We start from the raw sequence: 16,491 nt of genomic DNA, 5'->3' as shown, positions 1-16,491 counted from the left end.
CTTGGAAAACTCTGTACCATTTAAAAACATCTCTGCTCTTGCAGTCTTCTGCTTTATACCTTTCTCTCTCACACACACTGATGCTACTGCGGCTGCCCATGGCGCAACAATGCAAAAGAAGTGATACTAGCTTGTGGCTACATAGCTTCAAAACTTCCTTTTTCTTGTGCAGCAGCCTTTTACCCTTGCAGAGCCAATCCAAAACCCATTGAAATCAGCACAGCGACTCCCCTCGACTTTGCCAAGCTTTGGCACACAGCCCAAACCCCCAGATTTGCCAGTGTTTTCTTGGAAATTTTTACTTTTTCACTTAATTGATCAGCACCAGGTGTGATGCTTCCAGTAATTTAGCAGTACCTGTTCTAGAACAGTCTTTCCTATTCCAAATACCATTCTTCCTCTCATGTTTCATTTTAAAGAGCTTCAGCTACTTACTATATAGAATTGTAGAAACACACTATTTAAAAATGTAACAGAAAGACAAGATGAATCAATTCACTGCAAAGTGAGATCCTTGCCAGGAAATTTCCAGTAGCATCCTGTATTTTTAGCATTTATAAAATTTAAAAAGCAAAACACAAAAACTAAGCAGCATTATTTTGAAAGCTTTCACTTTTCATCTAATCCACCAGCTTCTGCTGAATATTTTATTGCCATACTGCAACATATTTATAATTAATCTCATTATTTCTTCAAATTTGTTAAGGACAGGAATTGTTATACCTGTACAATCCTCTGTAAATTCTTCTGTGAACACAAATGTTTTCTGGTCATATTAGTAAACACTAAAATTGTTGACTTAAAAATATTTATTTATAATTGTTGCAATCACTTAACAAATGGAAAACGGGTCTAATAATCCACACTGTCTATTCATTGCTCTTTCTGAAATGAATTCCTCAACACTGGGAAGAGAAAAAGCATTTTCCTGTGGTTAAAGAAAGTCCAAATTGCATGTTTGAAATCTCTTCTAATAAAAAGAGCAAAGCAATAAGCGGATTATCTCTTTAAACATAGTATAGGAAGGCTGCAGGCCCCGGAGACATTTTTCATAGCCTCTATCTCTGATGCATAGCAACATTATCTTCAACTAGAGAGGGTCCTATGACCCTGGAGCTCAATTTTGATTTGATCTTCTTCTTTAAAGAGGTTTCTATGATTCCTCTCAAGTTATGCTGCATATTCTTATTTTGGGTTGGTTTTGTTTGGTTGTTATTTTGGTGTTGTTTTTTAATCTGAGATAAAAGAGCCCCAGCTTTTTGATCCACTGGTTTGATCGTGTTATATGGATATTTAACGTAACCTCCTCCCTGTCAGAACTAGAATATACATCAGCACAAGTGGTAGGCAAGTTCCAGCTGACAAGGAGAGAGAAGAGCTTGGATAGAAAATTCACCTCTTGGGCCTCCCTCCTCCCTCCAGTTGTTCTACATTTCAGAACTGGTCTACCCAGACAAATAACAGGTGGGGATAAAGGAACCTTATACCCTTGCTGGCAAATACTGGCGAGCTGAAACGAAGGCAGACCTATTCGTTTCGGGGCAGAGGTACTGCACCTGCTCCTACAGAGGGTCAAAACCCCAAGCGATAACAATGCCCATTGCTAAGAAGAACAGGAAATTGGGGAGCTTGCCTTGAACTTCTCTGGGCTGGAACCTGGCCCCAGACCCATGTGGCTTACGCAGCTCCCAGCAAGGGAGTTTCCTCGGGTTCCCACCTCCTTGATCCTCTTCCTTGTTCTGGAAAGGGCACTGCCACTGAGACATGTTGCCAGGCAGGGATATTTTCTCTGTTTTCCTTTTCTCCATCTTTATCTCTGTCTGTGCATCCAGTCCTCACCATATACTGCTGATATGGCTGAAGGGAAAGCATTTACTCAGAGGCACTGATTTGAGTCGACTGAGTATAGTCACAGCAGGCATCTGTGACTACTTGATGGGATTAGCAGATTATGAGAAAGCATGTTTCACTGTGGGGTTCCTAAGAAAGGAAAAATGGGCAGGTGGATGCTTGGATCTTGGTTAAACTATGCATGAAGGCCTGATGGCCATGTCAGGAAAGCCGTAGGCACAGGATCAGATGGACTGCTGCAGGTCAGGATTGGAAGATCAAGACAGCAGGCAGGGAGGTCCTATCATTTACAGAGGATCAAGATTTAAGTATTTCAGCCAGGCCAGGTGAGAGAAACCCACACAGATCCCATCTGCACCATTTCTAAGATATGTGTGAGTGCTTGACAAAAGCAGTTTTTCTTTTGCATCAAACAGCTTTGCTGCAAAATAGCTTTGCTGCATCAATGCAGACAGAGCCCCAGTGGGATTTGAACAGATGCATTCTGTTGTTAATGAAGGACAGTTTAGGAGGAGCCAAGGGTTCACAAGTCCCTCATGGCTGTGCCCTGAAGTTGCTGTGGATCTCTGCAGAGAACTGGGGATGTAAGAGAGTAGTTCTGCCGTACAGAAAGATGTCTGGTCCACGTAGGGTCAGATTTTTCCTGTTAGATATTCTCATACAATGTATCAGAGGATTCTTCTAGAGTTGTTTGCTTCTTAGGTCTCTGCAGAATGATGAAAAGGAGAAAAAAGAAATGGAGGAAAATTATTCAAAAGAAGATGAATTAATTCTTAATAAGCAGACACTGACATTTGTTCTGTTAGAAATGGCTATAAGTGATCTGCCGAAACGGAAGCCACTACAGCGAGAAATGTTGCTCCGCCAGAGATGAACGTGACTAATCCAGCCCAAGGGATGAAGATGCCTCCTTTACTTGTCACTCTTCCCCCAAAAAGCTGTCAGACAGGGAGGGGAGGGAAAATTGGACTTGGTAAAAAAATAAATCACTTTGGATTCTGTGAAGGAGGAATTCCCTGACCTCCTCAATCCTGTTTCTTCAACAGTTGAGTCTATTCCTCACAACTGTTCCTTGTGTAGACAAGGCGCTGACAGACTGATATTTTAAGTGCTGTGTGGCACAGGCCTGCTGTAAGCAAGGTTACACAGCAAGTAGCTGAAATGCCACGGGGTGAATGAAGCCCTACCTACACTAGCATTTTCTCTGTTGCCACCACCAAAGAGAAACATTTTACAGAAGCGCTGAGTGCAGGCACCTCCAAAGCATGTGGGATTAACCCCTCGCTACCCAAGCTGGCTGACAGTCCAGCGCAGCAGCATGCAAATACTCTTGTTGCAGGGGCTCTCTGCCCCAATTCACAGCTCCCCCTCCATGCGCAGCATCCTGCAGCAATGGCTGGCCTGGAGCCTCCACAGCAGAGTCAGCCACCATTCAGCAATCCCAGCTCCCACTCACAGGCCAAACCCTCTGGCCCACAAGTCTCACTCTTAGGGAAAACACCCTGATCTATTCTGGCACAGCTGGCTGGAGGAGAAGCGTCCCAGGCGGTCACTGCCCAGGACAACTGAGAGGGAAGCTGATCAAGGTGCTTGCAACAGTAGTGGAAAGTGCAGTCAAATTCTCCTGTGCAGAGATCACGGGGCCCTGCCGCTCACACTTCCCTTCCTTCTGACTGGCACAAGACCTGAAGACACTTAGTGGTGTCTGCTCTGGGTGAGAGAGCTCATCCCATCCCCTCTCTTTGCTTTCTTCTTCCTTGTTTCTCCCATCTCTACTTCAACCTTTACCCTGCCCTGGCTGAGACTACCAGCACCAGACCCACACAGATGCTCCTTTGCTCTTGTGTGGTTGCTTTGCTCCTGCTCTGATTTACAGCCCCGCTGCCCCCCAACACAGTGGTTGAGTATGTGCGGGCCACACACAACCAATTCCGCACAGCCCAGACAGCTCTTTGGTAGGGAAGAAAAACCCACATATACACTGCATCTCATCACCCAGACTGAATCATTTCAAAAGAGGCAGCTGATAAAGGTGTACAGAAGAATAAACAAGACAGGGAAGAGGGTCAGGAATTACTGTTCTCCTTATCCAACTCATTCAAAATGCAGCAAGAACACAAAACCAGGGATGATGTATTTTCCAGTACACATGATGCACCAGGGTATAAGAAGGCCTATATAAAACAACCCATCCTTCCCCTCAATAATCAGATACCTGCCACTGCCTTTGCTACCACCAACCACTGTGGTGCCACAGCAATAACTGCAGGAGGCCAGTGGCCTTGGGACCAGACCACATGGCAAGTAGCTCTGACACAGAGGAGGCCGCTTGATTTTAGACCACCTTTTCATAAAAGGTGAGAGTTATGAAAATGCCTCAGACGCTGGAAAATACTGTCTTTCATGAAATGGAGGGATGATGTCAACTGAAGCTGGCACCATGCTCTTTGTTGCATAGGCAAGCTGGGGAACTCTTCCCCAACAGGACATCAGTGGGAGGAAGCAGGAGACATTTTTCAGGAACATTTTCCAACATTAGAAGAGTGAATATATTTTTTAAGCAGATGAGAGGTCTGGAGGGGAGAAGACCAACTAAGTTCTGAGGACAGGAAGAAAATGTTCCCTGGGGTCCCTGATGCAAGTTTTGTCCCTATGAAACAGCTGATCCCTGCCAAAGGCGGGGTAGAGGTTTGTGTGGGCCTCTGGTCTGCTTCGTGTGGCCCCCCCAACTGATCTGCACCTGCATATCCCGAGTTGCAGCTACTTTTACTATGAGTGGATTTAATTTCTTGTCTCTAACTTGTAAGTCCCAGCACAGCAAGAAGATCCAAGCCCAAAACATACTCACACTGCCTTTTCCTAAGCCCCAGAGCTGACAGCGACTGTATCAGCCCAGCCTCTGTTCAGACCATCTTAGCTTCTGCTACCATGAAAAACGGCTCTTGGGTGCTTAATGCTGGTGAGAGCAAAGCTGTATCCAGGGTCTGCCCCCGGTGCACAGATTCCTCTACCCAGGAGGACTTCTCAGCTGCCTAAATAATCTGGAAAGGACAACACTGAGGGCCAACATCTGACCAACTCTCCGTGAACGTCCATCCCATTCAGAGGGAGCAGCAACGCCAAACCCCTCAATGCCTTTCAGCGTACGTCATACAGCAAAGCATCTGCATGAAACCAGGACTGCAAGAACTAGTTGTGCTGCAGGAGCAAGGGTTCTGCTGGAAGAAGGAAGATAGGCTACATGTGCAGCCCAGCTGGTGAGTGGATGCCGCGTCCCATTTTCCTCTTTTGGTGGGACTGGAAGTGGGGAAGGAGCAGACACACTTACTGCCTGCTAGGGCCGTGAAGACTCTGTGAGTTTTCTTTCCCCATGTGCCTTGTGCATAAGGGAACTCTCCAAGAACAGGGCCCCAGCCCTTACCTTCCCTGGAAGACTCTTCCTGGATGACGGGTTGTTTGTGTTGTTCTCAAGGATAGAAGAATAGACATCAACTTGCTGCAAATCCAGGCACTGCACAGGGAAGAGAGATGAGTGTAAGGGTAAAATGAATTACTTAGGTTTAAAACAACTAATTGCCCACTCTGTTGTTCCCCATCTCATGCCTGACATTTTTTAGGAACCCCTGACATCTCCAAAATTTTTCATTTCCTGACCTGAACTTGGTCAGAAAAAAATGCTTTTCCCCTGAAAATTTTACAGTGCGACTGCATCATCTTCCCTTTTCAGGCTCACAGAGACGGGCTTTGATGCTACCTACTCTGTGTAAGGCAGTGGAGAGCAATGCCAATGCCCCTGCCTCTCTCCACTACAAATTGTCCCAGAATGCAGAATAAAGACCCCTCTGCCACATGAAAGGATATTGTGCACCATGGGGACCACAGGTAACGGGCAGCGCTCTGCATCACCCAGGACTGTTTAGGTGCCTGACACCCACAAGCTCTTGCTCATGGTTATTCTGGGCATACAAGGGTGAGAAGAGAGGCGAGGCTGAAGGTCCTGAAGCACAGGGGCTGTCAAAAATGGGAAACCCTGCATTTGGCATGATTTCTATTTATTGTCTGGGGATTTTTCCAAGCCAGAACTCTCCTTTCTTCTTAGAGTGAGCAAAGAATAATAAAAAAATCAATACATGCCCAGGCCCTCAAACATATCCATGGTCCCACACAGCTACACAGAGAAACACGCACACGCCCTACATGCGTATGCACCCGCTGGTCCCCCAGGTAATCGTGTCACAAGAGATGCGTGTCAGTTTGAGTGATGTTCCAGATCTGCCTGAAGGATCAAACATAACAATCAGGAGGACTTTTCCATGTGTGTTTCAAGGATGACAGCAGGTTGCCAAGGTGGCTGTTTCTCTGGCAACAGGAAGGTGGGAGGAGCTCCGGCCGCAAGAGGGGCAGATGGTATTAGTGGAGAGACTGCAAAAGGAGCGAGGCGCCCTGCAACACAGTGAGGAGGATGAGCAAAACATGGGGGCTTGATTCTGGGGCTGCCAATCACCTGAACCCCCATCATTTCATCAGAAGTTGCAAACACTCAGCATCTTTCGGGATCGTGGCCAGCAGGATGGTGGTTTGAACAGGACCAGACGATAGAGGAGTAGCATTTGGGAGCGGGGCTTGGAACAAACAGGCACTCAGACAGGAGGGGGCTGCGGTGAATGGAGCGCTGCATGGCTCTCCCATTCCCACTCCTCCTCCAGGAGCAGTCAAATTATTTCACCTGTCTGCTTCCCACTCCCAACAACCCACTCGCCTACACAGACATTCCCAACTATTTGCATGTGCACGTGTGTGCATGGAAAATCCCATTTCCCTGTCCTCATTTCCAATTCTCTTTGTGGCGCTCGCAGTGAGGACCTCGTCCTGCATGCTGCGCTCCCAGCAGCCTGGCTCCATGTCCCCTTGGCAGCACAGGCAGCCTCTCTCACTGCTCTAGTCTGAAGCTACGTGCAAGCAAGAAGAATCCTTTTGGTGTTTAACCTCCCAAAACGATTCCCCTTCCTCCACAAGCCCTCTTCCCGTGGAGGCTGCTGACAATGCTGGTCCTTTGCTGGCGAGTTGGAAAGCCAGCGTCTCCAACTGCCATTTGCAAATTAATTACTTTTACTTGGTCACTGACCACCTGCTACTGTCACAGCAGAGGCACACAGGCCTCTCTCCTCCCTGCTAGCAGATGCCTTCCTATCCCCGAGAAGCCGCCTTGGCTCCCTCGCGCCAGGAAAAGTTCCTCTGGAACCCACCTGCACTGCAGGAGTTCTGTTTGCTGCTCAAAAAAGCTTGTTTGAAGTGCACTACAGATGAAGCGAGTCCCTCAGGTTGTTATTTCCAAGCTGCTCATTAACTAGGCAGCTAAGCTGGAAGACGGAGGAAAATACAGGTTTGGGTCTGGGCAGTGCAGTGAGGTAGAGCTGCTCTGGGGCTGCAGGAGGACAAAGTGGTCTAAGAACACCTGGCAGCGTAGCAGGAACAAAGTAGCTGCCCAGCAGCCCCTTATTACCAGGTTTTTTTACTGTGTACACCCACTCTCAGGGACCGCAAGGTAAACAGTGGCACCTGAAAGAGCCAGTGGGGAAGATATTTGCTCCTCAGGATGTTCAGCAGAATGGTTTTGCAGAAGGTGCACTAGGACCCTTCCCATGCCAGGGGTGAGCCTCGCTGCAGTGTAGGATAACACAGAGCATTTAATGAGCTGCACCAGCCAGTTTCAAGCCCTTAATTCCATGTCCAGTGCTGCCTCCTGCTCCCAGCTCCAGGCCTGCAAGGACATTGTGGTTCCCTGACTTGACTTTTTCCCCACACTCTGACCTCGTGCTTTCCCCCACAGCAGCACATCTGGCATGTGCTGGCCTCCTGTCCCATCACCTAATCTCCAACCTCCTTCTTTATCTCATTACTTGGAGCTACTTCTCACTTGTCCTTCCCTTCTCCTTGCCTTAGCTTACCCCAATGCTGACCACAGATTTCTGCCCTCCCCATGAATTAAGCACTAAGTGTTCAACACCCAGTTTAACACCAATGCATTTTCACAACTCACCTAACTTCAAACACAGCTTGCAGGGCTGGGTTTACACTACACAGAGTCCCAACAAAATTTAGCAGTGGGGCACCAGATTAATTTTTCAAAGGAAATAAGGTTTGTAAACTTTCCACTCTCCTCACCTGTCCTGAGGGCCCATCCAATGCAGGGTCTCCATCCCAGGGCTCAGGCTGTCGCCCTCTCTCCCCCATTAACTTCCCCATTACACCTCGCAGCCCCGTGCTTCCCACTTCCTCACCTCGCAGCCCTTCTCTCACCACGTGTGGTGTCTGCAGCAGGAGCTGCTGCTTCATGCCTGAACGAGTCATCCCTCAGCAGCTGCTCCACGGCAAAGTAACCTCCAGTGGGCGGGCTGGTACCCCCTCCAGCACACAGGAGATGGTCCGAGGCTGCTTGCAGCTCTGCCAAAGAGGGCTGAGCCACCTGCCCTGCACACTGGGCTGGCTATAAGCCCCACACAGCTGGCGTGTGGTGAACATGCTTTGAGGGAAGGCCGGCTGGGTCAGATCTACAGGGCTCCTGCAAGCACGGGGGCCCGGCCAGCTCCTGGGACTGCCTGTGCCTAAGGCTGGCTCTGCTGGCTTGCTGTATTAGCCTTAGTGGGGCCTCCTGAACAGAACAACATGATGAAACATGTAATTAAGATGGAGCTAAGGATGCATGACGAGGCCGACTGAGCGAGAAATGGATTTGATTTTTTTTTTTGTCTCCTTGCAGAAATCATCCACTTCAGCAGGAAACTACCCATTCGGATTTTTATAAGCCCGAATTAAAAAGAAATTACTTGATACAAATGAAAAGCTTTATAACCTGCAACCTCCTCTACGCAAAGCATTGCTTTTTGCTCAGAATAAACATATCACATACAATATATAGGGCTTTCTTATAAACCTCTACTCCAAAAATTAAAGGGCCACAAAATGGTGCCCCCCAGCCTGCAAAGTGAGAATAAGAAGGAAGCAGGTCCATCCTCTTTTTCATATCTGCCCCCTATCAGGTCTCCTGCCTCTCTGGCAGAGCTTTGCTCCTCTTTGTAGTACATTCTCCAGAGCTTCACTTTGTTTAGTTTAAATGATTAATGCAGCAGAGCTTACAGGTTTTCCTCGGAGAGACTTTTCCAGCCCTTATAGTCCTCACAGTCAGAAAGGTTTCCTAATATTCAGGCAACATTCTTCTTTACTAACTTTAATTTTATTCCTCCTTGTTTGTCCCACAGATCATGGGGAACAAAACCCCAAAACTTCCCTTCTTAGTGCAGCAGCCCTCCCATGGAAGTAAAAGGAGAGAAAGGAATCCACTTTAAATGGAGCTGGATGGGTTGTAAATGGGATTGTGGTCATGGTTACTTGAGGTAGCTGAGGTCTGGGCCTGACATTTCAGGAGAGCCACTCCAATCCTATTACCTGTGACGCTGCTGCTACGGGGCTCAGGGAGTGGGAGCAGTCTGTGTTCCCCAGTTTGGGAAATGGAAAAAGGAGATCCTATGCAATGAAAAGGGAAATGTTCCAAAAAGGAGACTCCATTTACTTTCTTCCTGCCCTTTTTCCCCCTGAGAACTAGTCAGCCTGCTCAGGACTACAGTGGTCCGTGACACACCAGTGAAGCTGTCATGGCAGGAGCTCTGGACAGCTGGGGTTGTTGTGGGGAGTACTTCTCTGCCCCTTTCCTGAGCCATCATTCTCCAGCTGGGGAGGGCTGAGATCCCCTCTTCCTTCCTGACTTCTGGAGACCCTTCTACCTCTACCGCCAGGAGCCCTCTCTGGCCCCACACTTGCTGCTCTGTGCTGCCACACTGCTGGCAGAGGGAAGGGGGCTGCCCAGCAGGGCATGGTGCAAGGCTCTGGCACTGGAGAGGCCATGAGTGGGACCAGGATGGAGACACCCAACAGTCCTGAGAGGAGCTAAGCAGGGAAGACCACAGGAGGAAGGTCACCAGTACCAGGCCAGTATCCAGGTATTACTTATGTGTCACATCATGATACTGAAGTTATCTGTACCATGGCAGGGAAAGGAAGGGTTGTAAGATGATGTGGACAGAAGGGATAGAGGGCGATTCTGGTACTCACGTCATAGACAGAAGGTGGTGGTGGTGGTGGTGGTGGTGGTGATGATAGGTTGGCTGAAGGGGGCTGCGTTTCCACCTTCTGCCTCAGGATATTCAGCTGGTTCCTTCTAGGGCATAACACCTGCAGAGGACAAGACACAAAATGACACATGTGGAGAAAACACCATCTCCCCAAAGATGAAGCGAACACCAATGCCATGTCAAAGCCAGCTGCTCGCACACCCCCGAATGCTTCCACAGCAAGCAGTGCAGGCAGTCTCTGCACAACATGGGCCAGTTTCTTTCCTTATCACAGAGTAAAATGGAAGAGTCTGATGACTTACAGTGGAGGAGTGGAAAGGAGAACTGGGCTCTGCATGTACATAGAAATCACTTCCACCACTGAAACTTATCCGGGCAGAGGGTGTAAGTATTTAACAACACACAACAGTGCTGTAGGAGAGGGAGTAAAGCAGGGCCCTGTTCAAAGTGTGTGTGGGAATTTCAGAGAGGCAAAATGCAGTGACTTTTGTCAGGATTTGGCTGGGAAGCTTTTGCTAATACGCAGAGTCTAAAGAACAGCACTAGACAACCATTAATGATGACATATAGTCAGTGATACAGTAATGTGCAAGTCCAGCATGGAGTTGAAGGAAGAAGGTTTCTTCTGAAACGTTTTTTGCATCGGATGACTTCTCCTTGAACACGCTTCATTCATGCACAGATAAGGGTTAGCCCTGCTCAGCAAGCAAGAGAGGAGGCAGGAAAGGCAGAAGGCTTTGCTAAGTATCTCTGTTCTAATTCGGAAAGAAGTGGGATGATTATATTCACATCACATGAAAACGATGAACTGCTTTCCAGTCCATTAGTAACTAAGGAGGATGCTAAATAGCTTCTCTTAAAGACAAACATTTTTAAACCAGCAGGTCTGAGCAAGCTGTGGTGAAAAATATGGGCTGTGTTCTGCAGGAGGGCAAATGTAATGACTGCATGATCTCTTCGGGCCCCAAAGAGAGCCCGTAGGTCTGAGACTTGCTGGCCCACCTCAAAACCTAGAGATGCCAATCGGCAAGTCGTGACAATGCCTCCCTCCTCATCCCCATGGAGACACTGTCTAGGCAAGCAGAGATGGGGGCCTGTCTCCAGCCTAGTCACTCTGCTGCTTACACTCTTTCCCCCTCCACCAGACTGCCTGCAAGGTAAGTCTCACAAGATTAGCAGGTCTGCCAACTGCTGCCACTCTGTTTTCAACCTCATGATCTCTGACTGTGTGTGCTGAAGCCTGATGCTCCTTGGAGTTGTAGGACTGTACCAGGAGCACAGCCTCCACATAAAAACGCATGCAGAGAGTCTGCTGTCATAGTGGCAGAGAGCGGGTTGAAAGAGTAAATATGGGGGATACTCTACCTAGAAAAAAATAATCCCCAAATTCCATTCTAAAAGACATCAGGTTTTTTAAGCCAGTCTTGAGATCTCTGGAAAAGTGCAGAGGATGCTGCCTGGGGGTGGCAGTACTAGGAGTAGTAGGTTCTCCCCAAACAACAGAGATTCTGGTATCATGACTCCAGAGTTTTTTTGACAGGGCCTCTGTCTCATCCAGATCTTTCAGCCCTACTTTTGGCTTTTCTTCTGCTCTCTACAACCTTTCTTCGCCACTCCTGGTTTCCCCTTTGCCCTTAGCTACTCATCCCAGCTTCTACTTCCTTACCCAGCTGGTCCCAACCTGTGCCACTGGTCTGGTCAGCTGAGGGGCCCTGTCAGTCCAGTCTTAACACTCTATTCCGAGCTCCAGTGCTTCCTCACTCCGGATTCCAGTCCCAGTTTCCCTCCCGAGGCTCGCTCTTCCAGCCTCACAGAATCACTGCTGTTGGAAGGTGCCTCTGGAGATTGTCTAGTCCAATCTCCCTCTACTCAAAGCTGAGTCAACTAAAGCAGATTGCTACTCACGTCTTTGTCTCCCTCTTTTTTTCCAGTTAGTTGGTACTTCCACACAGGCTTCCTTGGGATCCTTGTCCTGACCTTCCCCTTTCACGCTGTCCCTTAATGTTTTCCCTGCCAAATGCATACCCAAGGCTCTGGTCCCCATCCCCTCCACACTGCAGATAGATTGTTTTCTTCTATGATGCCTGAGCCACAGGCTCAGGAACGCAGTTGTACAGTCTCCTTGCAATCAGATTGTACCCTTGAACCAGGGTAGCCCCCATGTTGAAGGAGGATTAGAAACAGGCAAAGTCCTGTCCCCTGAAACAAGGAAACTCCTCCTGCCACCAGGGCTGCAACAGACTTGCTTGGGTGCACAGGACATTACCTGTCTGACTGGACGCGTGTAGAAAGGCAGCCTCACAGGGGCTCCTTTAGGCAACTGAGCTGCTAAGTTGACAAGAGCCATGACTGAGCATGCACAAACCGCAATTTTCCAAAAAAACTTCACAATGCTACATGTCCTTGAATATTCTCAGGGCTAGCACACTGCTAGTGTGACTTCTTGCCCTGTGTTAGATCCTTGCTCTAAAGCAGAGCATGCCAGAGTCAAAATGATTACCAGAAGTTGTCTAATGGACAAATCAATGATTTGTTTTGTCTTTCCTGTTATCTTTTTTCTCAGAAAGACTAAACTTAAAAAAAGAAAATAAACCTGGGGCAGACACCCAGCATGGAAAATTTCAGCACGGAGATTTCCAATCCAGTCAAGTTAGAAACAAATGAAATAAATTCCTAGAATGGGTCATGTCAGGTATTGCTTTTTATTTGGTTATAACTTGCCTTTCTTTTCCACAGAAACAGAGCTGTTGCGGTGATGCTCAATGTGGCAAGAAGAGCAGTAAGGGTAATGAGGACTCCCCACCCATAAGAGGTCTCTATGTACCCTGTACCTGTAAGAAAGAAGGCAAAAGAATCATAGTGTGAGTGGAAGTTATAATCCTGCTGCATTTTTAACCCTGCAAAGAGCTTTGAGAGTGCTAAAATACAAAAACAATGCAGAATATGCTGGCACAGATGCATAGAACCTTCAAAACGTAGTTTGATTGAACAGAGAGCAGGGTGCAGCTGAAGAATCACACAAATGAGACTGGATATAAGCAGCTGCACTTCATGTAGATTAGAGGGAGGTGACATAACTATGAGGGTCAAGAAAGGTGGTAGGTAGAGGCTGGCAAAGGTCTTTAGTGATAGGGGCAAAAAGCCATATGGTGGAAAGCACACAGGCCACACAATGTAGCAGGGTGGGTACTGTAGGCATCCTCTGACCAGTGTAGCAAAGCTATTTCGTCATGCCTCTTTGCATTTACGCTTTCTAAATTTTTCATATCCAGCTCCAGTAATGCAAATCCAGCCAGTCAGCAGCACGCATGTTCTTATCACTTTTCTTTAACATTCCTCTTATCTTGGGATGAAGCTCTCCCTTGCTTTCCAGTCTGCACATTAACAGAACAACTGAGCCCTTGTACTACATGGAAAAGGGGGAAGGGTTATGGTGAGCCCCTAAGGGTGAGTGCCTAACCTGTATGTCTGATTATGGCAAGCACCCTAACCACTGACCTTGCGTTCAACTGTCTCTGTCACACTGCTAAAGGCCAAACTGCACTGACACCTAAAATCACCCTCTGACCCAGTGCCGAGGCTCCCCAGTTAGACCTCAACTTTAAGCCTGCTGTTCCCAGGAAGCTGTGGCAGGGCAGATAAAAATTACTATATCTTCATGTCCCATCTGTGTATTGGGAACATTAGCACAGGTCACCTGTGTAAAGCACATTCAACTCTAATGGCATTAAGTACTGGGCAGAAAGTTTTATTCCCACCTGACTTCATAACGTATTTGGGTAGAGGAAAAGAAGAGCAAAGATCATCTTTTCATAGACAGATCCAGCTGATTTTTAACCTTTTGCCCTTTCTTTCTGGTTGTTCACTTACCTCTAGCAAGCACAAACACTCCTTTTCCTGTTTGCTGGATGTCATTCCATTCGACCTTGCAGTAGTATGTGCCAGTAGAAAAGGTGTTTTCAAGTGGCATGATTCTGTAGTCATAAGATAGTGTAGCAGTTGTATTCTCTTTTCCAGAAGGGATGATTACATTTTCCAGCTTTCTAGAGATGGATGTTTTCTGGCCCAGTGAATCAATCCAGTAATAGAAGACTGAAAATTTAGTGTATTTTGGCAGGTAAGGGAAGATGACTTTACAGGGGATGGATATTCCTTCCTTGAGCAGTGCAACATGGATTGGAGGTTTCTGCTGTACATCCACATTTTGCCCTGTAAGGGTAATAGTTGTTCGCAGTCACCTAACATCACTTTAAGTCAGGAGAGGACTGTTGCCCCAAAGACAGGATCACACAGTGAAAATAACCCTGTATCAGGAAATGCGCCTGTCACACGCAGTGTTGGTCCTTGTGAGGAATTCGGTGATTCAGAGCATGTGCCCTGTGTGATCTGCCACATCTCTTAGGTAATTGCTGTGTGATTTGCAATAGCCTGTTGCATTCACAGGCTTCCCCTTTTCCCTTGTGAGCTCCTCTGTACAATGACAGCACGCAGAAAGACAGGAAATGAAGCAGGAAGCGAACTGATTTTGCAGTGGTGTGAGACTGTATTTACAGCTGATTAATAGAAAGCGATTTTCCAAGGCAAACGCTAGCTGGACATCTCCTGAAACTCCTAAGTTACAAACCTCTGCTTGGGAGTCTACTCGTGGCCATGTGATAGCTCTGCACCAGTGAAGGTGCTGTACACAAGCAGGTGTTACCAGTCGGTATTTCTGAGGAAGGAAATTGCATATTCTGTATGGGGGCCAGCACCGGGGCCGTGAGAAGTAAGACATGGTTTAATCACTCCAAGCTTTTGCTGCTGCAAACGGGCAGCAAAGCACGAGACTCTCTGCTAGATATGGGAACTATCTGCCGAAGACCACAGATCTTAAGTATCTATATGTGACAGTATCTTAGGCAGAAAGATGGGAGATCATGCCCTTCATGTGCTTCCTCCTTACACAGACAGGGCTGTTGAAAGTCATCTATCACTGCAGTTCAGTGGACAATAGTGTCAGGAATTATAAGAGAAGATGAATAAGCACAGATGGGGAACCACATCATAGGTCACTCCCTGTTTTGTTTAATAATAATAAAAAAAAGCTAAGAGTGAGCCACAGGCTAGTAAGGAGCCTGGGGTACAGGACCTCTTTGGCTTCCCAGCGAAATCTGAGTTTAACATCGAACAGCCTCTGGATCTATTTGTTTGTCAGCTGACATAACACCACATATAAAGCAACTTAAGAGGAGGCCCATACAAACCACTGTTGTCTTTAAAAAAGGGAACTGGAAACTTACACACAAGTCTTCTTACAAAATGAAGGATTCTTTCAGAGACATGAAAATAGAAGGGAAAAAAAAAAGTAGTGAGAGAAAGTAGGGGATGGGCAGGCTTTTCCATTCATGCTTTTGATGAGATTCCCTGGGGTTCTGCATCTATGAACAGGCTCATAACAAGGCATTAAAGCTGTCCCAGAGCACAGCCAGGCTTGCTTTCCTGTCATCATGCGCTAACGCTGCATCACAACAGCGGCATCACCTCTGCACAGCAGGACTCGGCATCGGAAAAGGCAATTCAGACTTAGCGCTGCTGAATGTCAAGTACTGAGGAAGTGTTGTGGGGGGCAATAACGGAGGGAGGGCACAGCCATGTCCAGAAAGGACTGCTGGGAAGTAACATCTGTTAAGGAAAATCCACGACAGATGACATAGCCAGAGACAATAGCCTGACAGTAAGGAAGAGCTTAGGTTACATCACTAGAAAAAGGTTCTTAGCTGTAAAAGCAGATGAGATACAGTACAGTCCTAAGGGACACGCTCATTTGTTGTGAGTGCACAGTCGTCTGTACACTAGATAGAATATTATGGAAAGACAGTAACAGAAAATCCTGCAGACGCTGTGGGAGTGATAACCCGAGTGGTCTCTTCTGGGCCTTATTTTCTAAAATCATTCATCATTCATCATCCTTCTCCTCATCTCTACCCAGCAGAACACACATGAATATACTTTCTATACAAGACATGGCTAAGCACTGCTGTAACAAAACAGAGGAGAGATCCATCTTCTTACAGTATCCCAGGAGCCATTAGCTTGAGAAGAACATGCCAGGGAAAAAGCCAAACCATTTCATTTAGGTTATCTAACCCTTCTCCCATGTTCCTCCTTTCTTGAGGATTCTCTCTCTCAGCTTTGAAATGCTTAAAAGACAGAAATAGCAGCAGCGTGCAAATTCCTAGCGGGGATCTCTGGAAATTAGCAAAAGATAGCAGCTGGAAATGCTCTAATATGAACAAACGTGAGAATAAACAAAAGGAATAAAAAAAATGGGTTTTTACCTCCACACTGAAGCGACCAAAGAAACAGGAAGATGACTTTTAGATTAGAGGCCATGACGAGGGTCAAAGGCTGTAAGAAAGCAACCAGATACAAAGATCCAAAAGGCAAAAGAGACAGGGGGTTGTCAGGGATTTCCGTGCCCAGGCAGCTGGTTGATCCCCCGCCGTTCATGAAGGGACGGGCAGGATGGACA

General features: G+C 47.2%; 1 protein-coding gene across 1 annotated transcript; it reads right to left on the bottom strand.

The window, feature by feature from the left end:
* Window positions 1–797: 797 nt before the first annotated feature.
* On the bottom strand, window positions 798–16,491 carry NFAM1 (NFAT activating protein with ITAM motif 1). The gene is made up of 6 exons (XM_010304935.2): window positions 16,298–16,491; window positions 13,851–14,189; window positions 12,702–12,811; window positions 9,961–10,080; window positions 5,273–5,362; window positions 798–2,557 (listed from the first exon to the last, which is right to left on the bottom strand). The coding sequence occupies exons 1-6, from the start codon at window positions 16,467–16,469 to the stop codon at window positions 2,498–2,500; spliced, it is 891 nt and encodes a 296-aa protein (XP_010303237.2). The 5' UTR covers window positions 16,470–16,491; the 3' UTR covers window positions 798–2,497.

The sequence above is a fragment of the Balearica regulorum genome, chromosome 1 (assembly GCF_011004875.1).
Source record: "Balearica regulorum gibbericeps isolate bBalReg1 chromosome 1, bBalReg1.pri, whole genome shotgun sequence".
Lineage (NCBI taxonomy): Eukaryota > Metazoa > Chordata > Aves > Gruiformes > Gruidae > Balearica > Balearica regulorum.
The sequence above is the reverse complement of the archived record's forward strand: the minus strand, read 5'-3'. Positions and strand labels throughout refer to the sequence as shown.